General features: G+C 53.2%; 7 protein-coding genes and 1 non-coding gene across 12 annotated transcripts; 5 read left to right on the top strand and 3 right to left on the bottom strand.

Annotated features, from left to right (window-relative positions):
- The first annotated feature begins 29 nt into the window (after positions 1-29).
- On the top strand, positions 30-3,771 carry H257_10805. Of its 2 annotated transcripts, XM_009837468.1 has the most exons (5): positions 30-687; positions 737-1,339; positions 1,676-1,982; positions 2,265-2,482; positions 2,631-3,771. In XM_009837468.1, exons 1-5 carry the CDS (start codon positions 64-66, stop codon positions 2,949-2,951), a joined length of 2,073 nt encoding a protein of 690 aa, XP_009835770.1. In that variant the 5' UTR covers positions 30-63; the 3' UTR covers positions 2,952-3,771. The 2 variants fall into 2 exon arrangements, with proteins under 2 accessions (XP_009835770.1, XP_009835771.1); XM_009837469.1 differs by having other exon boundaries at positions 1,676-2,482.
- Positions 2,189-3,771, bottom strand: H257_10804. 2 transcript variants are annotated; one of them, XM_009837467.1, is made up of 3 exons: positions 3,190-3,771; positions 2,587-3,138; positions 2,189-2,493 (listed from the first exon to the last, which is right to left on the bottom strand). In XM_009837467.1, the coding sequence occupies exons 1-2, from the start codon at positions 3,731-3,733 to the stop codon at positions 3,065-3,067; spliced, it is 618 nt and encodes a 205-aa protein (XP_009835769.1). In that variant the 5' UTR covers positions 3,734-3,771; the 3' UTR covers positions 2,189-2,493; positions 2,587-3,064. The 2 variants fall into 2 exon arrangements, with proteins under 2 accessions (XP_009835769.1, XP_009835768.1); XM_009837466.1 differs by having other exon boundaries at positions 2,587-3,771.
- Positions 3,772-4,167: 396 nt separating this feature from the next.
- On the top strand, positions 4,168-4,240 carry H257_10803. The gene has a single exon. It is a non-coding gene; the product is annotated as a tRNA-Arg (tRNA).
- Positions 4,241-4,564: 324 nt separating this feature from the next.
- H257_10802 (transaldolase) lies at positions 4,565-5,527 on the top strand (the record flags this gene model as incomplete). The annotated part of the gene is made up of 1 exon (XM_009837465.1): positions 4,565-5,527. The coding sequence occupies one exon, from the start codon at positions 4,565-4,567 to the stop codon at positions 5,525-5,527; it is 963 nt and encodes a 320-aa protein (XP_009835767.1).
- Positions 5,528-5,613: 86 nt separating this feature from the next.
- On the top strand, positions 5,614-6,354 carry H257_10801 (hypothetical protein; the record flags this gene model as incomplete). The annotated part of the gene is made up of 1 exon (XM_009837464.1): positions 5,614-6,354. The coding sequence occupies one exon, from the start codon at positions 5,614-5,616 to the stop codon at positions 6,352-6,354; it is 741 nt and encodes a 246-aa protein (XP_009835766.1).
- On the bottom strand, positions 5,629-11,418 carry H257_10800. 2 transcript variants are annotated; one of them, XM_009837463.1, is made up of 4 exons: positions 10,149-11,418; positions 8,333-10,104; positions 7,365-7,766; positions 5,629-6,723 (listed from the first exon to the last, which is right to left on the bottom strand). In XM_009837463.1, the coding sequence occupies exons 1-4, from the start codon at positions 10,315-10,317 to the stop codon at positions 6,424-6,426; spliced, it is 2,643 nt and encodes an 880-aa protein (XP_009835765.1). In that variant the 5' UTR covers positions 10,318-11,418; the 3' UTR covers positions 5,629-6,423. The 2 variants fall into 2 exon arrangements, with proteins under 2 accessions (XP_009835765.1, XP_009835764.1); XM_009837462.1 differs by having other exon boundaries at positions 8,333-11,418.
- A 540-nt stretch (positions 11,419-11,958) lies between these two features.
- H257_10799 (hypothetical protein) lies at positions 11,959-13,110 on the top strand. Its single transcript, XM_009837461.1, has one exon. It carries the CDS (start codon positions 12,060-12,062, stop codon positions 13,041-13,043), a length of 984 nt encoding a protein of 327 aa, XP_009835763.1. The 5' UTR covers positions 11,959-12,059; the 3' UTR covers positions 13,044-13,110.
- Positions 13,111-13,348: 238 nt separating this feature from the next.
- H257_10798 lies at positions 13,349-18,956 on the bottom strand. Of its 2 annotated transcripts, XM_009837459.1 has the most exons (5): positions 17,377-18,956; positions 16,995-17,257; positions 16,738-16,951; positions 15,297-16,675; positions 13,349-14,742 (listed from the first exon to the last, which is right to left on the bottom strand). In XM_009837459.1, exons 1-5 carry the CDS (start codon positions 18,836-18,838, stop codon positions 13,396-13,398), a joined length of 4,665 nt encoding a protein of 1,554 aa, XP_009835761.1. In that variant the 5' UTR covers positions 18,839-18,956; the 3' UTR covers positions 13,349-13,395. The 2 variants fall into 2 exon arrangements, with proteins under 2 accessions (XP_009835761.1, XP_009835762.1); XM_009837460.1 differs by lacking the exon at positions 13,349-14,742 and having other exon boundaries at positions 15,097-16,675.
- Between the last annotated feature and the right edge of the window lie 1,276 nt (positions 18,957-20,232).

The raw sequence follows: 20,232 nt of genomic DNA, 5'->3' as shown, positions 1-20,232 counted from the left end.
GGGGGATATCCGGATACCATGATTATGTAGTGGGAGTCAGTTGCCGACGGACACATCAGCATCATGGGGTTCTTCTCGACGTGGCGCAAGGAGAAGGAGGATGTGAATACGATGAGCCTCGTGCGCATGGAACGGCTGTACGACGAGATGCAGAAACGAAAGAACGGCGATGTGGTGCACTCTGCCGATCGCACCGCGTCATTCTTGCACAGCTCAAGTCGGGGTGGGCGGGGTGGTGGTGGTGTCGCGACACCACTTGTGGACGTGCACACGACAACAGGAAAATCGACCACGACCTCATCCGCTCCATCACCGCAAGAGTTGACCGCACACACGCGCGAATTGGACGCAACGCTGTTTTACCGCGTGAGCTGCCGGTTCCTCGACCCGACGCTCGAGCAATTGTACCAAGAGTACTGCCAAGTGGAATGGTACGTCCGCGCGCGCAACACGGTGATGGTCATGATGATGCTGCACATCGTATTCTTCATCGTGACGTCCATGAAGTCCACGACCGCCGAAGACCTGCTGCCCAAGGACTTCAAGCGCCCAGAAGAGTGGGTCCAGTGGGCGTACTTTTTCGCGGCCGTGCCATTCGTGGCGTGGGTGGACGAGGACAGTCCGTTCCGTCGGCGCTGGAAGATCGCCGTCACGTTGATCCTCCTCACGTTCATATGCGGCACGCAGGTACGTACGCACGTCCATCTCGTCGTCTCCGACTCACCCCATGGCGCAGATGTGGCTCGGCTACCAAGGCAGTGCGTCCACGGCAGAGTTCCGAAAGCTGCTGCTGGTCGATCTCACATCATCTCCTTCCCCTTTGTGCAACCGGACCGCATACGACGACTTGCATCTTGGCCAGATCAACAAGAACCTCCTTAGCGCGTTCGTGGCCCTCGCCGCCATCTTCCTCATCCTGATCGGGTCGACTTTGGCCGTAGTAATCCGCCTCGATTTCCCCCAGGTGGTGCTTCTACTCGCGGCGTCGTCGGCCGCGCTCGTGGCGGTCCTCCACCTGTACGCGCTGTCCATGCAGGCCGTGATCGTCGTGAGCTACGCCTCGCCCGGCTTCCTCCTCTGCATGGCGTGCTACCACTCGGACCGGTCCGCGCGCCGCTCCTTCCTCGCCAAGATCCACGTCGAGAAGGAGAATGCCGACCTCCAGTTCACGCTCAACAAGGCCGAGAAGGCGCTTCTGAACGACCCCGCGTGCGACGCCGAGACGCACGCCGTTCGCCAAGTGCTCAAGTCCAAACACCTGGAAATGATCCAGATCCCGTTTGCCGACCTCAAATTTGAAAAAATCATCGGCCGCGGCGCCAGCGGCGAAGTCATCAAGGTACAAAAGGACTACTCATGGCTCTTGCTGAACGAATTATATCTATTAATATATATAATATATATAATTCGTATATATTTATATATATACATATATATACTGGTTTGGTCGACGTGGTGGTATGTTTATTGTGGTGAGTTGTTGGTCTCTTATAGTACCGGCCATGAACATTCGGTCGTCCCATTTCGTGCGTGGTGTGATATTTGCTCGTTGTTCTGCCGTATGTTGATTGGCTCGTCATATATATATATGTATATATGACACTTATATATTGGTAAATGCCTATATATATATATCCACTAACATAGATAATATGGTGGACATTGTTTTTTGTAGGCGAGCTACTTGGGGACGTCCGTGGTGTGCAAACGGATGCGTCGAGATGCGATTTCGTTGCCGTCGATCCAGCGCTTCCGTGAAGAGATCGAGCTCATGTCATGTCTGCGGCACCCAAACATCGTGCAGTTCATCGGCGCGTCGTGGGACAACTGCTCGAACGTGTGCATGGTGCTCGAGTACATGGAACACGGGGACATGCACAGCGTGCTGCACTCGGCCATCGGCCGCTCCTTCGTCTGGAGCGACCCGCTGCTCAAGATGGCCGTGGGCGCGGTCTCGGGCATGCTCTACTTGCACTCGCAAGGTCCTCCTATTCGCATCTGGGCTTCTTCCATGTTTACGTGGTGATATTTTTACTGACGTGTTTCCTGGATTTTTAAATGCGTATATATATATGTGATCTGTTCTACACCAGCGATTGGTTGACATATGAACCGCCGGACCTTCAAAATGTCATATAAAACGAATCAATCAATCTTATTAGCCAATGAAATTGCAACGTTCATTCGTTGTAGCCAATCATACTCGTTTGCTGAATTAGATGGCGATTTCGTCAATAACGCACAATATATTTGAATGAAATTAGAACCCCCCGTGGTGCATCGCGACTTGAAGAGCGTCAACTTGCTGTGTTCGGCTACATTTGGGTGCAAAGTGAGCGACTTTGGCTTGTCTCGGCGGTACAAAAAGGACATCGACGCCCTCACGACCGTCGTGGGTACCCCCTTTTGGCTCGCCCCTGAAGTCATCCGCAATGAAAAGTACGGCATTTCCGCCGACATTTACTCGTTTGGGATTGTGCTCGTACGTCGTCCCTATATCTATATTATTGGTGCTAGAATTCTAGGATTTGGATATACTACATATATATATATATATATATATATATACATATATATATGTTGTACCTCTTCACTCAGTTGTAAATATATATATATGTGGTGCAATGTAGACCGAACTGGAAACCCGGCAAACGCCATACCACGACATCGACCAGACCGGACTCAAGGTCATGCTTCGCGTAGCCAAGGACGGCCTGCGCCCGTCGCTCCCATCGTCGTGTCTGCCGCGCCGCCGCCGCCTGATCCAAGACTGCCTGCTGGACCCCCCGCGCAGCCGGCCGACGTTTCTCGAGGTGCTGCATCGCTTGCAGGGCGAAGTGCGCGAGGAAATCGAAGCGGACGCCGAAAAGCTGGCGATCGACCGCCGCGCGCTGCTTCGAACCAAAGCCATCAAGCGCGAGCAGTCGGTGCGGCGGCTGGATCAGTTGTAATATGTGACAGAGTGTAATTTATCGTTTACGTTAGAATTCAAAGTACTACAGTACAGTAACGACGAATATCAAGATGGGAAAGGTTGAACGGATATCGGGTGAGGTCGACGGCATTATGCGTCGCGGATGGCGCCGACTTGGGGGACGACGCGACCGTTGAGAAACAGCACTGGCAGCGTCCAGTAGCCTACAGAGAAGGACATCCATGAGGTAGTGGGACAGGATGGCAGCTTTGTACCAGATTTCGCGGCCAGCGCCGCGCGAATCTCACGCAGCAACGCCGGATCGGTCACTTCGTCGAGGTTGACAATGCAATGACTCGTTCGTCGAGCGCGGCGGAGGACGTCAGCGACGACGCACCCAAATGTTTCGGTGGCGGTTTCGACAAAGAGCACGGCGTTGTAGTGCCGCAGCCGCGACGTCACGAACGCCTCGGCCTTGCGTTGCAACAGCGTCGGCGGCGGAGAGAACAAGGTCGTGAGGCAATGCCACAACGTGTCGCGGTTGTCGTCGTACAGAGACATATGTACTTGTCGGAACCAAACTGACTTACCAGTATGCAAGTTGGGACGTGGCGTAGGGGGGCGTGTGATGGTACTGGACTTTTCACTACACAACCATTTTCGGAACTTCTCGCCAGGGCGTGGTGCTTCTGCTTGAGGCTTCACGGCCGCGGTCTGTACAGTACTACTTGTACTTGCCATGGCGACCAAGACCTCAACGTCATCACATTGCTCACATGTCGTCACGATGGAAATGCACGAGAGGGAAGGAATTCTCATGATCAATCATCGACGAAGCCTCTGAAATTTAATACGTCCGTCGTACTTAAGGCATTTTGGACCATGCCAAATTCTACCGACGATTCAAAGTGCACCGTACAAGTTCAGAATGTCGTGTACAGTTTTTGCTATTAGTACATACTAGTAGTATGCACTAATAATACTACTCTGTGTTCAAAATAGGATTTTTATCCCAACAATCCACCAGTAGTATTGCCCCATCTGATTTCAAAGATACGAATTTTGTTTTTAACTGTATTTCATAGTACCTTTATGTATCAATAAATAATCTAGTCCTTCCAATATCTATTTAGACAGGTTTACGTATGTTTTCCTGGTTCAGTAAAATTCTTCAATACTGTAATAAATTATATAATTGTACGTAAAGTGACGAAGCGTTCAACAAATGCTTTAAAATAAATAAATATATATAAGCACGGCTGGCGCAATGGATAGCGTATCAGACTTCGAATCTGGGGGTTGCGGGTTCGAGTCCCGCGTCGTGTATTCGTTTTTGCCATTTCTTCGAAGAACTCGTTAGCAAAATTCCCTGTCTTCTCTTTTGCAATGAGCTCACAGTAAATCCATGGACAAGGATGTTCTTATCCCTGGCATTTGATTCAAGACTAATGCTCTAACATGCACACGCAACGGCCTTTCAACCAACGATGCAACGGACTGTTCATGGAATCTCAACCACATGCCACGATTATGCCTGTGCGACGTTTGCGCCAATAGGTGTAAATCGTACTTAACAGAGACGATTATTGATGATGTGGAGGAATTCCCCCTCGAGCATCATCATGGTCGTCATTTTCGAATTCGACAACCATGAGCCATTTGGACCAACTCAAGCAACTGACGACCGTCGTCGCCGACACGGGGGACTTTGCGTCCATCGCCAAGTACCAGCCTGAAGACGCCACGACGAACCCGTCGTTGCTCTTCAAGGCGGCGCAGATGCCACAATACGCCGACTTGGTCACGGAAGCCGTCGCCTACGGCAAGGGGTTGACCGGTGTCACCGAGGACGAGCGCTTGGGACACATCATCGACCAATTGAGCGTGAACTTTGGCCGCAAGATCTTGGAGATCGTGCCTGGCTACGTGTCGACGGAAGTGGACGCGCGCTTGAGTTTCGACACGGACGCGACGATCGACCGCGCCCACCGCATCATCGGCATGTACAAGGCCGCGGGGATTGGGAAGGAGCGCATCTTGGTCAAGATTGCGTCTACGTGGGAAGGCATCCAAGCGTGCAAAAAGCTGCAAGAAGAAGGCATCCAATGCAACATGACGTTGTTGTTTGGGTTCCCCCAAGCCGTGGCCTGTGCCGAAGCGCACGCGACGCTGATCTCCCCGTTTGTCGGCCGCATCATGGACTGGTACAAGGCCAAGACGGGCAAGACGTACAGCGCCGTGGAAGACCCGGGCGTCCAGTCCGTGACGCGCATCTACAACCACTACAAGAAGCACGGGTACAAGACGATTGTCATGGGCGCGAGCTTCCGCAACACGGGCGAAGTGCTGGAGCTGGCCGGCTGCGACCGCTTGACCATCTCCCCGAACCTCTTGGAAGAGTTGGCCAACGCCACCGGCCCCGTCGCCAAGCGCTTGGACGCCGAAGGTGCCGCCCTCAACTACAACCACCCCAAGGTCACGTTCACGGAGAAGGAGTACCGCTTCGCCATGAACGAAGACGCCATGGCCACCGAAAAGCTGTCGGAAGGCATCCGTGGCTTTGTGGCTGACATCATCAAGTTGGAAGACATCTTGAAGGCCAAGTTGCAATAAGCAGATTCTCTGACCGAGATAATGTATAGTTTGCCTTTTTCCGCTGGTTTGGTCTAGATACAGTATACCGGATAAATGCTAGGACGATGGCTATTTTGACCAAGTTCATGCACAACATGAGTGTCTTGGTTGAAGCGGCGACGGTGGTGTGCCTACGCGAGGGGGCATCGACGGGCACATGGGAAGTCTTGCTAGGTCAGAGCGAAGTGAAGAACTGGCTGCGTTCGACGCCCGAGGCAACAGTCCTTATGCGGTATCCTGGGGAATGGAAGTTTCCGGGTGGAAGTCGCGACAGTGGAGACGTGACCCTCCAGCACACGGCGATGCGGGAGCTGCGCGAAGAGTTTCTCGGCCTCGACCCGCCGCCTCTGTCAAAGCTGCACTGGGTGAGCACGCGAACCACGTTGCCCATCCAAGGGAAGCGGTTCCAGATGCACAACTTTGTCGCGTTGGCGATGGAAAACGCGTGGCTCATGGACGACGGACTCGACGTGCGCGTGAATCGTCGGCTCGAGGACAAGCGGCGGTCGTTTGCGGCGGCGTTGGAGGACCGCAGCTTTTGGGACATGGCTGTGGCTGCCAAGGAAGCGCTGTCGCCTGAAGTACGTGCAGTCCAGTGGTTTCCCATCGACAGTGCTATCGATTTGATGACGCCTGGACTCATGCAGCATGTGAATGCGTTTCAAGCGTCGGAATTCGCCAGTTATGGCATTACCAGTCGAGATCCCATGTACCAAAGCATGAAAACGTTGGCGCATCTGTCGACCTTGTCTTGGCAGGACATTGTTCAACTCGATACTAAACACCAACCAACGTCCAAAGTGTGATTGATTTATAGTATTACTACTAGTAGTACAATAGTATGATGATTCCAACATGTGCGATACAGTATTGTATTACACCAAACTGTGGCCGTTGGAATCGACAATCAAGTACCCCAACGCGTACAGCATCTTGAGGGTGGCTTCGGCGGTCTTGACGTCAAAATCCTTTTCCGCCTCGGTGAGAAACACGTACGGCACCAAGCACACGTGCTTCTTGAGCTTGTCGTCGCGCACCTGGCCGTACGTCCAGCCTTCGTCCATGCGCCCCTTGGACCACACTTCATGCGCGTTTTCGGCGAGGAGGTCCATGAGTCGTCGCAAGCTCGCAGGGAACACCACTTTGGACGTGTCCACGGGTTGCGGGGTGTACGTCTAATCAAGCACCCGTCTCGTCGATATATATATATATACATATAATATACACATATACTATTGTGCTTTCGAGTGAAATTTTGTGTTGTGGTTTCTCGTAGGGGAATTTAAATCGATTTGATTACCTACTTCAGATGAGCTCAAAATTATTAACCAATCAAAACCTTCTAAATGAAAATTAACCAATCAGATCGATTGTTTGCACGATTCGATTGCACCCCCCCTCCCCAAATTTGTATATCAAATCGACAATAATAGTTGTGCGTATTCTAAACTGGAGCGATATTCGAATGACGTTAATGAGTGAGATCACATCACCGATACAAATGTCAATACCGTGAATACTCGATCGATAGATATGTGGCGACTTTGCACAAAAGTTCAATTTGGGATATGGTCGATTTGATACAAATTTGGGCAGGGGCTGTGCAATCGAATCGCGCCGACCAAACCGATCCACAATCGATCTGATTGGTTGTTGAATTTCATTGAGAAATGGGTTTTGATTGGCTAATAATGTTTTGAAGTAGCCAATCAAATCGATTTAAATTCCAACGAGAAACCACGCCCCAACACAATGAAATTTCACTCGAAAGCACAATAAGAGGACCATACTCGTTTATGCTGAAGACGACTTGTACCTGTCCATTGCGACCGTACGGAATCGAATGCGAGACGTCCATAAACGAAAACGACCGCCCGACGGCGGCGGTGGCTTTGGGACTGTGCCCCCCCGTGCCCTTGTCCGACGTGGCGCTGTTGGAATGCGTGAGCGTGCGCAGGATGCCGTCGGGGCCGCGGCGGCCGCGCGCGACGCCGTACTTCATCGCGACGATCGTCTTGATGGTTTCCATGGACGTGCGAAAGTCAAACTTTTGCTCTTCTTTCGACATTTCCTTGTACGGAATCAGATTCGGGTGGTGCTTGAGCTTGTCGTCGCGCCGCGGGCCCCATGTCCAGCCTTGTTCGAGGCGTTCGATGGCCCAAATGTCGTGGCAGTTTTCGGCCAAGAGGTCGCCCAACGCCAGCAAACTCGCGCTCAACTAACCAACCACATCACAGCGCCATCAACATTCACACATATTACGTCGATATATTCGACATTGGGTGCTCAATATAATGAGCCGAAGAACCAAATCGCAGGCAGACGACAATCGATATACGACCAATCAAAACCCACAACACGAACATCAAGTGGCCAATCAAATGATCCATTCACATTCGACCAATGCAACATGGAATTAGTGTGAGACTGAAATTAGTGTGACACTAGACCAATTTGACAAAAGTCAGTACTTCCTTTGTTCCAGGTTGACATTTCAAAATTCGCATGTTCCAAGTTCCTGGCGACATTTGAATTTCATTGGCTGTAATTCTTCAATTTCTCTCAATATCGAACATTTATGACATTTCATTGGCTTACAATTGCTTTAAGCGCTGATTATAAACCAATCTTTTGCGAAAAGTCATGCAATTCCGTGTATCATTCGTCCAAATTGAGTGAGGGCTCGATTCAAAGTAAATAGTAACCTGGAACAGAGAAAGTATATAGAATCAATCGATAGATTGGTCGAATCCAAAAGTCGACCAAATTTCGGGTAAAACATACCTCGACGGCGCTCGTGTCGACGGGGTTGGGCACGTAGTCGTGGCCCTCCTTTTCTCGCGACGGCATGTCAATCAACGAGTTGCGGAAGCGGTACATGACCAGCGCCGCTTCGTGGCGGACCTCGTCTTGGCTGTACTCGCGCCCGCGTTTTTCCTTTCGAAAGTACAAGTCGAGCAGCCGATTCAGCTCGTCAAAGCGCAGCGTGGCCTTGCCGCGCCTCCGTTCGTCCGTGAGCAGTTGGTACAAATGGTAGTCGTCTACGATCTTGGACTCGTACGGGTCCCACCACTTGGTCGCGCGCAGAATGCCATGCCGGAGCTCCCGGAAGATCAATTTCACCACGTGAAACACAAACAGTTTCCACGGGAGCTTGAGCTTTTCGCCCCCCACCAGCTCCATCACGTCTTCGTGGTGTTCGCTCGGGAGCACGACGCACTCGACGCTCAGTGCGCCGTGGCGGACCACGCGCAGCAGCGTCTGCTGGCCCAAGATGGCGTCGCCTTCGAGACGGATCGTGATACCCTTGGGCAGCATCGTCTTGATCGTGCTGTGGTCAAAGTTCTCCGACAGCGGAATGTACCGCGTCGTCCGGTTCGTGTCGTGGTTGCGCGTGCTCGTCTTGGCAAACACGAGCTTCTGGTCAAACTTCATGCCAAAGCGCAGCAGCGCAATGATGCGCCACACGACGCCGCGAAACAGCTTCTTGGCGCGGTGCCGCGTGAGCTCCTTGTCGACCAAGTTGGTGGAAATCAGCCGAACGGTCTGGTGCGGGCACAGGAGGATCGTGCCCGTGTTGGTCAGGTCCACGGTGGGCGCACACGCGCCGAGAAACTCGCGCAGCCGCGTGATGATGTCGTACTCGACGTCGTCCTCGTCGTTGCCAACGTCCTTGGCGCTCTCATAAAACTCGGACAGAATCGCGACGAACATGTTGACCATCACCTGCAGCACCAGCACGACAAACGTGACAAAGAACACGGGCGCGAGGCGCGGGTTGGCCTGCTGGAGCCGGTCGTACGACAAGTCGCCGGCGAGCATGTGAAAGCACGTGGCGAAGGACGTCGACACGGACGAGAACTCTTCGAGGTCGAACCCAAACGCAAAGCTGCCCATGGTCGAGTACGACAAGAAGATGAGCAGGAAGATCACCATGTACCCCATGAGGTCTTTTAGGGCCATGCCGAGCACTTGCCACAGCAAATTCAACGTCGAGTTCATGCGCAGAAACTTGAAGATCTTGAGCAGCGAAAACGCCGACGACAGCGCGGCAAAGTCGCTCAGCTGGAGAAACGTGTCGAGCAGTTGCAGCATGCGGATGTGCACGGCGTGCGCGTCTGGCGGCACGGCCACCATCGCCTCCCTCGTCCACCACGACTGCGTGTAGTACACGTACGTGTAGTAGAGCGTGCTCACAAGCAGCAGCAAGTGCGCGAGCTCAAACAAGTTCCACCCGTGCAGCGTCAAGTATGACGTGAGACCCATTTTGTGGACTTCGGCCAGTTCGCTGCGAAAGTACGTGAGGACAAATGCACACACGCCTAGCCACAGGTGCACGCGGACGTCTAGGGCCCACCACATGCTGCTATTGTTGGATGAGGATGACGTTCCTTCGACGCCCATCACGCGGAGGTTGGCGCTCTGGCCAAAGTACTTCATGTGGCCCGACGGATGGATCATAAACTCGTGCGAGGCCACCGTAAACACGTGCGTCGACGGGTTCACGACCACAAACTCGAGCGACACGGCGCGGGTGGCCACGTCCATCCACGCGTCTGCGACCAGGTCGTCGTCCGTGTCGCACAGATCGAGCACGTACCCGCCCGTGCCGAAGCTCTTGGTGTGGCTTGCGTACCACGAGTTGTGCCCTGGGATCCACGGCGCCAGATCGTCGGACCACGAGTAGTTGCGCGACCGCCCGACGATCGGCGCCGTGTCCTGGTTGTCGCCCGACAGCGCGGGAAAGCAGTCAGTCGTGGGAGGGTCATCGGTGTCGCCAAAGATGAAGGCGAATTGACACGGCTCGGCGCGCACGCGGATCTGACGCATGAAGAGGCCGCCGACGCGCGTCCATGGCTGGAATGACGGCGCCTTGGGATGGGTCGAGTCGGAGCATATTCGGCCCTTCAAATGCGCGGCAAACGTGTAAATATCGTCGGGGGACTGGATCGAGCACGCGTCGGGCACGGAGCATGTCAAGTCGACGGTGACGTCGCTCTGTTGGAATGACCCGTGGAACGGCAGGCCAGACAAGAGCTGGAAAAACAGCAGCAAAAACAGGCAGTACACGACCAGCTCTTCGTAAAACTCGGACCGCTTGACCTCTTTGAACTGGGCGCTTAAGATGCGCAGATCCAACTTCTTCTTTTCCAAGTACAGCCCGTTGATCGCGGCATGGCCAGGCGTGACGTTCACGTTCAGTTTCAAATGGGACGACGCGCGCTTCGAGTAGATGACCTGTTTCGCCACGTCTGCCATCGTCTTGGACGATATGGGAGACGGGACGGGTGCTGGTTCGGCCGCTACTGTCGCAAGAGTGTCTTCCCCGTCGTTCACAACCAGGGGGTCTCGACCACCGACGGGGTTGCCCTTGACTTGGGTGCGCACATCGTCCCATCGGCTCGACATCTTTCGGATGCCTTTCTTTCCCAACGATCGATCTTTTCTCGGTGGTAACGTAGGAGACGGCGCGGCTTTTTTGGGGTCGTTGGAAAGGGCGCGAAGGTGGGACGAGTAATCGGCTGTGGAACTGGAGCTCCGCGAGTACAAGCTGCGGGAGCGCCGTGGGAGCAGCAACTGCCCAGCGCTACGTGAACGCATCCGGTGGATCAATCCACGTGACAAAGTTGCAGAGGGTTTTGTCGTCGCTTCGCCTTCGTCGTCGTCCATCATGGCGTCGAGTTCCTCTCTTGTCAACATCTCGCATTCTTCGTCTTTGGGAGACTCATCCTCATTTCCGAAGGTGTCTTCTTGTGACGCTTCCACAGACGCCTCCTCATCCGAAGCGTTGGTGTCCTCCTGCATCGGCCGTTTTGGTGTCGCGGGAGGTCGCTTCATGAGGACAGCCCTTCTCGCTCAAATGACGCAATGTGATAGCTAATCCAAGGAACACCCATGGACTTATCCGGATAATCAAAACTTTTTCATGTCGGAAAACTGTCGCAAAATGAGTGAATTTCCCAATTTCCCAACGACCCAAGAAGGGCCTATTGTGAGACACCTACATACAGACTGCACTCCAGCCATCGCTCTGCAAAGTAGGGCTAGCGTCACGATGAGGATTACTTGATGCTCATATCTCGGATGTAAACATGGCACCTTCCTATGGCTGGACTGTCATTTTAAGCTTATGGCACCACTACAAGACACTCATTTCGATGCCAATGGGAAAAACACGTTTCTCCCAATAGATATATTTTGAAAAATTGTTTGGCTCGCATGGCTCTTGGACCATACAAATATTCATATTTTTAGGAAGGATGCGAAATTAATCCAGCCACCATCTGACGACAAAAAATTGCCGTCATCAAGATGCACGCAATGCTGTTGAACTCCCATGAACGTGTGAGTATGACTGAAGGTGAATGCATGGCGAATACTGTACCCTTGGACAAGGTTCCACGCATGGAGACGCGAGCACATGCAGTTTGGCCCATCAACCTTTGATCACGTTTACATACTCCAACTTAATTCACGTCGCCTTATTTGACTGTGAATTTGACCGAACCGCATGATGTCATCCAAGCCACCACCGTTGGCACCGGCGGCGAGTGCCAGCGAAGAACTGGCCCGCCTTCGAGTGGAAAATGCGCTGCTGAAGTCCCAGCTTGCGATAGAGCGACAGACCACCGCACGGCTGCACGAGGAGCTCCAGGATGCCCAGCGTCAACGCCCCGTGAGCCCGTTGGACATTCGACGACTCAAGCAGCAGGTTGCAGCGACAAAGAAAGAGCTCGCGCGGGCGACGACTAAGCTTCCTCGAAACCTCTGCGAGCGGCGAATCCTTCGGGACTACCGCATGTACTTGTGCACGAACCCTCCGCACGACGTGCTCGAGTTGTGCGCGAAGGCCCTGCGCGGCAACCTCAAGCCAGGCATGTTCGTCTACGACCTGCTCGTCACCCAGCTGCAGTTCTTCGCGTCATCTTCTTCGTCGGCCTTCCCTGGCCGCGCGCGCACGACGTTTCCGCCGAGGATTGTGCGCTGGTGCGAGAGTGTGTACATGTCGTATGGCCGGCGGGCGTACAAGTTGCTCAGCGGGGAAGCGAATGCGTCGTCGGTCGGAGACAAGCGGAGTCCATCTTCGTGGAGCGGCCACATGATCCTTCCGTCGCTGCGCATGCTTCAGCGCCGCCTCGCCGCCTTCCGCGCGGAACAGGGCTTGTCGGCCGACATTGGGTCGCCCAACTACATGAGCAACCGCGACCTGCTCAAGCGCTTGGCGCCACCAGTGGATACAACGACGCCAGCCACGACCAAGGAACAGCTGGGCTGGGTCATATCTCTCTTGGAATCCTACAAGCAGGCCACGACCCCCACTGCTGCCATGCATGCAGACGTCCTCGACGCAATCGAGTTCCTAACTTCGTTCAACCATCCAGAGGTGCCGAAATTACTGCAGCTGCCACCTCTTGCAACGGATGGCGCCCAGTGGCTTTCGTATTGTGAAGCGATCCTTGGCATTTGTGCCGCGGTCGTGGCTACGATAGCATGATCGTTTAATGGCTACATAGCCGAAGGGTTTTGGCATGTAGTTATGGTATTGCCGAGTAGTAGTCCGGTTGTATTTGTTATAATATAGCAAAATATGTTATAATATAGCAATATATGTGATAATATAGCAATATATGTGATAATATTAAGCAATATATGTTATAATATTAAGCAATACTGTATATGTTGTAATATTAAGCAATATATGTTATAATATAGCAATTGGTGGTACAGTATCGCCTACTAGTATTATACTACTAAGTACCTCGAATAACAAGCTTGCCCTTGACATCTAACGTTATAATACAATCCTTCTACCTATATTATTGTAGTTATACGACGGACTTTATAAGTTAAATGTGCAACGAGCGTGGTAAAATCGACGGCTTGAGGGTCTCCTCGACGAGGAACTCGAGCGGGAACATGACGACGTGGCCTTGGATCGCCCGTAGCGTCGCGTGCGCCGACACTTCCTGGGTCTCTGCGTTCGTGTGGACGTTGCCGAGCTGCGCCTCACTGGGACTGCTGGCGGCGATGGACGGGGACGGCGACAGCACTTCGTCGCCATATTCGTTGCTGCTGCTGCTGCTGCTGCTGCTGTTGTCGTCTCGATCGTGGTGCAGCTTGGATCGAAGAAATATCGGGGGCAAGTTCATCTCGAGCGACTGGATGGACGCCAGCCACGATCGCGACGGTTCCTTCGCAAGCGAGTCGGTGGTATTGTGTGGCGGGGTGTTAGACGGCGTCACGTCCGACTCGCTAAGGCGCAAGACGGGGCGGGGATGAGGGGGGTAGTCGAGTTCGCTGTCGCTGTAGCGGGACGGGAGGTGGGGCCGCCTTCGACTGCTCGTGGTTGGTGGCAGCAGCTGGTGGAGCGGCAGCTGTGGCAACAGGATACCCCGGGGATGACTGCTGCGTGCGTCGTACAGTTCATGGTACTCGGTTGAGGACCTCAACGAGGCGGGGGGAGGGGGGGGCTTGAGCTTCTTCTTGCTGCCCCACTGGCGCCACTTAGCATAGAACGAGTCCTTGTCGTCGTGGTCCCGCAACACAGGGACCGTGTCGATGAACGATCCGTTGAGCACGGGCAGACTGCTGAGTTTCACGTACTTGCGTCGGCGAACTTGGGCCAGGAGGCGGTCCGCCATGAAGTGCTGGAACTTGTCGCGCTTGCGGACGCGGGGCGTCGTGCCCCGGTGTACGCGCATGTCCTGGAAGATCTTGAAGTTGCGCGCGTAGTACCACCCCTGGTCATCCGACGACAAGAGGGGGAAGAGCGGGTCCGGCACGACCACGTAGTCGTCCCGATGCACTTTTTCCATGGGGATGGGGATCCCGTTCACGTCCGTCCACGCCGCGTAGTCGCCTTCCGCGAGCAGATTGTCGGCGCCCCACGCCGCCAGCGCTCTGAGCGGATTCAAGCGCTGGTTCTCGTAGATCGCGTCGAGCTGGTGCCACTGCGAGTCGAAGCAGTCAAAGGACCGGAACTTGTTGGACGGCGCACACCGAAACACTTGCTCGAACAAGTCCGTGTTGGCCTGCGCGCGATGTCGCAGAAACTGCCACGTGGCGTCACTCGTGGGGTCGGCCACGACCGACACGTCGTCCAGACCCAAATGCTCCTGAAACAGCTGCAAGCGGAGGCGGGTCGCGAGGGTCCCTTGGTTGGCCGGGCGGCCGTTGATCGTGCCCAGTGTAAACTACACAAGGATTTATACTCATTCGACCCAACACACACAAAGCACAAACATTGTTATACCCACCACCACATATATATTATCGACATCCACACATTTGGTACAACTCACTCAAGCTATCCGATTCACATATTGTCACCACACAAGAACTCATACCACATATGGTCGATTTGATACAAATTTGGGGAGGGGGTGCAATCGAATCAATCGCGCCGACCAAACCGATCCACAATCGATCTGATTGGTTGAATTTCATTGAGAAATGGGTTTTGATTGGCTAATAATTTTGAGCTCTTCTGAAGTAGCCAATCAAATCGATTTAAATTCCAACGAGAAACCCCACGCCACAACACAATGAAATTTCACTCGAAAGCACAATATTGTCACATAACAAAAATAGTCATCCCACATATTGTCACCACACAATATGAATACCGCATATTGTCACCACAAAAGCCATCCGATCCACATATTGTAAATATTCCTACCACATATTGTCACAACCCAAGTATGTATACCCCCATTGTTACCCATGTCAAATCCACATGTTGACTTACCGTGGAGTCGTCGACGACGACAGCGATTTCCGAGTCGCGGTCGCCGTTCATGCTGCGGTCGTTGATGTTGGCCGAGCCGCAGATGACGGTAGTGTCGTCGACGATGCACAGCTTGGAGTGGATGTAGATCTGCTCTGTGACGCATCGGCCGTTGGGCATGACGCCGTACGTACGCAGACCCACAAAGAGGACGTACTCGTCCGGGCGGGTCGTGACTTTGGCGAGCGCGCCCATGAGGTTGGTGCGGATGGTCGCGTACTGCCAGTGCATAACAGCGTGCAAGTGCGTGAGCGACTGCTTGGACCGGACGTTGCCTTCGATCCCCGGCAGCAGCGGCATGAATACGACCACGCGAAACACTTGGCCCTGAGCCACGGCCACGACGATGCGGTCCACCAACGCCTGCACCACGCGGTTCAGAATCACCACGTCTGTCTCCAAGCCAGAGATGAAGAACTGGTTCTCAATGTACACAAAGTGCTTGGCGGCGCGAATGCAGTCGCAGTACGCCGTGTGGATGCTCGACTCGGTGGGGACCCCCGCCGACCACGACGACACGGACCGAACGACTTGGACAGAGCACGGCGAGTATCCTCCGTCGGCCAACAGTGTCGCAGCAGGTGGGGTCGTGGGGTCGGGCATCCACGGCAGGATGCTCTTGGGCAAGTACTTGAACCGCCTCGAGCGACAGCACACGCACCAGTCTGTGCGCAGCGAGTTGTCCCGCTTGGAGCAGACAAAGTTCCACCGCTCGATAAAGTGCGCGGCCACATCTTGGACGACGGGGCCGAGCATCGAGCAGTGGACGTCGTGCCACGGCATGCGCGGGACGTGGTCGCGGTCAATGAGGTTCTCGCGGGCGTCGTTTACCCGAACAAAGTCTTTGATGATCGGGTTCGAGTAGTCCTTGCCTGGCCACCAGTGGGTCGCGCCGTCGATGCCCGGGTCTGACAAGAGGTGCTCGGACGTGTCGAACCGGCCTAACGCGAGGTCCAGTCCGCCCACGAACGCCACGTCGAAGTCCACGACGATCACCTTTTCATGGTGACTCCAGAACCCAAACGACTGCACCTGGAAGTCCGGGTCCCGCAGCACGCGGATGTTTGGGTGGCACCGCAGCTGCTTCATCGCGTAGTAAGACCCGAGATCCATCGCCACCTGCACCTCCTGGTACAGCAGCACGTGAATCACCACGCCTTCCTGGGCTTTGGCCAACAACAGCTCCTTCAGGGGGATGCGACTCGCCGCGTCCTGACGCTCCAGCAGCAAATCCGGACAGATCCACCACCCCGCAATGAAAATGCGATGTTTGGCCCCTAGAATCGCCTCGCGCATCGCGGTGTACGTGTCCTCGCCGTCCACGTGCCACTTGAGCCATGCTACGCATACAAATCAATATATATATATGGAATCTCTGGGATAAGTAGAGATGTTGACGTACCTTGGTCCCGCTTGGGCGCAAACGAGAGGAATCGATGGCGAGGGGGCTGGGGGGGGACCTCGTGGAGGGCGTCGAGCCACTCGTCCCGCCGCACGTGCGCGTGCCACAGCCCCACAAACGACAGCAAGTAGTTGGCCAGCAGCCCCAATGACGACGCAACCAAACTGCCCGCAAGGAGCGCCCCCAGCATGATGGTAAAATTGGTCAAAGTTACCTAGCAGTTATTAACCACACGAAATCTCTAAAGAAGAACGTACGGAAGACACGTCCACGGCAAAGTCGCACAGGACAGCGCTAGCGTCGATGGTCGCGTTGTCGTTGACGACGAGCTTGTCGCCGAGGCGGTCGAAGCGCCCCGAGATCCCAAAGAACCGCGTGGACTTGTCAAAGTCGGGCAGCATGAGACGCCCGGGGACGCGAAGCACGGGGGCGTCGGTCACGCGGCCGACGACTGCGATCAGTTGGTTGGCCTGCTTGGCAAAGTACTCGTTGAACATGCGCGTGGTGAGAATGTCAAACCCTACATCATACATACATAGAGCCAACGTCATGCGCAGGCATCGCAAAACAAAGCAAATTAGTGTGTGGCAGCTGACAAGCCTCGCAAACATGTAATTAGTGTGACTGACACGAACGTACCGCTGTTGTCAATGTATTCCGCCGCCTTGGCAAACGTGGCGTTGGAATTGCGCGCTAACGTCATGATGTGGAGTCCGTCGGCGCGCCGCTTAAACAGCGCCGGCTTGATCGGCTGGTCGAATGCAAACCCGCAAAACGCTGGGTGGTTCCTTTCGTCGTCATCATAACCTTCTTTGTTGTTGGCTTGGTTGAGGCGTAAGAGGGGGAAGCTTTTGTTCGTGTCGTCACTCATGGCGGTTGCCAACGGAAACAAGTGCAGGGGTACGGGTTTGTAGTGTAGTCCGCTGGCGGTGATGCTCACGACGATGAAGAACGACAGCGACAGCGCGAGCACCGACAGGAGTCGCGTGTAGTAGTGGCCGCAGTCGATCTCAACGTACCCGCCCTTGTTGCGCACCGTGAGTCCGTTGACCATCCACGACACGCCCTGCTTGTAGTTGCCCTGGGCGACTTGGAACTGCGTGTCAAAGAGCACGACCTCGCTCGGCTCGACGTCGCAGCGGTGCTTGTAGAACGCGATGCAGTTGGACTTGAGCGCGGCCCACCGCCGGACCGTTCCGAGGCGGCGCTCAAAGAACTTGTAGATGAACCCGAGCACAAACAACACGCAGATCGCAAATATGATGGCGGCGAGCGAGTCGGACGAGTTCTTGCCCGTGATGATGCGGCCCGACTGCACCACTTCGTTGACAAAGCTCGGGTTGGCCACGGCCATGACGGCCAAGATCAGGAATGGCCACATGAGCAAGAGCATGCTCGCGACGAACGCGATGCGGAGGAATATGCGGTACGAGTGCCGATATACCTTTTCCATGCGGTGGCTGCAGAACTTTTGGAGCGGGATCTGGTTCGACCCGCTGATCTTCATGTGCACGTAACCCTCCTTGTGCGACAGTGTGCGCAGGTTGGACGCGAGGCGGGACGCGCTCACCTCGAGGAAACTTAAAAGGGCCTCGCATTCATGCAGTTTGGGGACCAAGACCAACGTGCGCAGGTACGTCTCAACGAGGTCCTTGTCCTGACACCGCTTGGATGCGCGCTTCTCGAGAATGAGCGACCACGGCATCCACACGGGTCTGTGCAAGTGGCACAGTAGGTACCAGTTCACGCAAATGTGCAGTCGAAGCAACTCTTTCTGACTGAACTGGATCGTCCATTCCGGCAGCTTGTCCACCTTGACGCGGCCACAAAAAAGACACGATGGGATCAGTTGCCGCTTCCGCATCACGCGGACGTCGTCGATGTGGAGAATGAAGCTTCGAGAGGGAGTGTCCATGTTGTTGTTGCCTGTCAAGTGAGACGTGTGGGACATCGTGGAATCGTCTGTCTTGGCGCGTATCCGCGGATCCGCGAAGTTTGTTCCTTCGATTTCCAAGTCGAGATCATAGTCCATGGACGACGTCGTGTCTTGATGAGACGGCGTCGTGCGCAGACATTCAACTCCACCTCCTGAATCCATCATCGCAAGGATGGGGTGTGGTTGCGACCTTGATACAGGGCTGGACGACGAAGGCTCAAAGTGGTCGTCGTTCCTAATGGTTCTGCGACTCCAAAATGGACCTTGCCGCCTTGGTCGATTTATATTTTACACACAGTAAATAGGTAATGGCTGCTTTTAAAAATATCCCACGTCCACTACACTTGTCGTTTGTATACTTCGTAGTCCGCATGTTTCGCCAATTGTAACGTTGGCCGATTATTACGTTCAACGTTAAACTGTAACAATTAGTACTATGCCACGTTATATATACTATTTGACTCGATTCCATCGAGTTCATGTGTTTATAGAGTTTAACGTTGTTCGCGTGGAATAAGCCATACGTTGGGATACATGCACTTTACATGAAGCTGACGTGAATTCAAGACCCACGAAGTCCGGTTGTCCATTTTGTCATTCAAAAATATACTAGTACTACGTAGTATTTAGGTAACGTTCTACTAATAGTTGAAATACAATATCGGGCAATTATTTATTGTTCAGTCCTCGCAATACCCGGTATACGTATATCAATACTAAGTATTACTGTAATACATATTCGACTTTGGATAACAAACTGTAAACAAGCGATTCACCAATCAGAGTCCACGATACTGGCGTTTGATTGGCTTATCCCAGGTGAGAGATTATATCACCTGGACTAACAGAATAAAAATTCACCATTTCTGATTAACAGTAAAGAACCACTAACGTTAAACTTGAAGTTCTGGGTGATAGAATCTTCACCTCGACGAAACCCTACCGGTGCTATAAATGTATGGACTACTTAGTATACTATACTACTATTAATACTACCGGTAGTTATATAATAATAAGTCGACGAAACCATATTGGTGCTATATATGTACTGTAAGTATATAATAAGTCTATCATTATGTATTCTTGACTTGCATTTTTCAGCGTCAAGTTTTTAATTATAGTCAAATAACAGGAACCAGAAATATTGCAATATTTACAGTTAACTTTGGCCCAAAACACCATTTTGGGGCCGAATGCACCCTTAATATTTTGTCCAGGGGAGGGAAAATAGCTCAGTGGTAGAGCATCGTTTCTTACAGTTATGGTGCACTTCATCTAAAAACTTCCAACTGGCCAAATTGAAGAGTGGAGGTTTTATTATTTAACGTGCAATTAATGTAGTTAAACCCAAAATCCAGATACGTTAAATACCAATTTCATACGTTTTATCACTGGAGTGGGAGGTTAAAGGTCCCAACTGCCTCCGGATATTATATACGGATAAGAGTCACATACAAAAATCAAGATACATTTGAGCGGCCACCCCTATGGCCAAATATCCAAGCGCCCATGTAAAATACCGCTAGGTTAAATATCTATTTCTGGACCAATTCATCACC

The sequence above is a fragment of the Aphanomyces astaci genome (genome assembly GCF_000520075.1).
Source record: "Aphanomyces astaci strain APO3 unplaced genomic scaffold supercont1.30, whole genome shotgun sequence".
Classification (NCBI taxonomy): Eukaryota; Oomycota; class Saprolegniomycetes; order Saprolegniales; family Verrucalvaceae; genus Aphanomyces; species Aphanomyces astaci.
The sequence above is the reverse complement of the archived record's forward strand: the minus strand, read 5'-3'. Positions and strand labels throughout refer to the sequence as shown.

What these genes read in the sequence shown, in the direction of transcription:
- H257_10800 (XM_009837462.1), bottom strand. Translation starts at nt 11,386, where the DNA reads ATGAAGCGACCTCCCGCGACACCAAAACGGCCGATGCAGGAGGACACC. An exon ending in TCGACACGAGCGCCGTCGAG is followed by an intron (nt 7,767 to 8,332) that starts GTATGTTTTACC and finishes GTGGTTGGTTAG; the next exon opens with TTGAGCGCGAGTTTGCTGGC. An exon ending in CGTACGGTCGCAATGGACAG is followed by an intron (nt 6,724 to 7,364) that starts GTACAAGTCGTC and finishes GTGCTTGATTAG; the next exon opens with ACGTACACCCCGCAACCCGT.
- H257_10804 (XM_009837466.1), bottom strand. Translation starts at nt 3,733, where the DNA reads ATGAGAATTCCTTCCCTCTCGTGCATTTCCATCGTGACGACATGTGAG.
- H257_10805 (XM_009837468.1), top strand. Translation starts at nt 64, where the DNA reads ATGGGGTTCTTCTCGACGTGGCGCAAGGAGAAGGAGGATGTGAATACG. An exon ending in CGTTCATATGCGGCACGCAG is followed by an intron (nt 688 to 736) that starts GTACGTACGCAC and finishes CCCATGGCGCAG; the next exon opens with ATGTGGCTCGGCTACCAAGG. An exon ending in GCTCTACTTGCACTCGCAAG is followed by an intron (nt 1,983 to 2,264) that starts GTCCTCCTATTC and finishes GAATGAAATTAG; the next exon opens with AACCCCCCGTGGTGCATCGC.
- H257_10799 (XM_009837461.1), top strand. Translation starts at nt 12,060, where the DNA reads ATGATGTCATCCAAGCCACCACCGTTGGCACCGGCGGCGAGTGCCAGC.
- H257_10798 (XM_009837459.1), bottom strand. Translation starts at nt 18,838, where the DNA reads ATGATGGATTCAGGAGGTGGAGTTGAATGTCTGCGCACGACGCCGTCT. An exon ending in GGAATACATTGACAACAGCG is followed by an intron (nt 17,258 to 17,376) that starts GTACGTTCGTGT and finishes TGTATGATGTAG; the next exon opens with GGTTTGACATTCTCACCACG. An exon ending in TTGCCGTGGACGTGTCTTCC is followed by an intron (nt 16,952 to 16,994) that starts GTACGTTCTTCT and finishes AATAACTGCTAG; the next exon opens with GTAACTTTGACCAATTTTAC.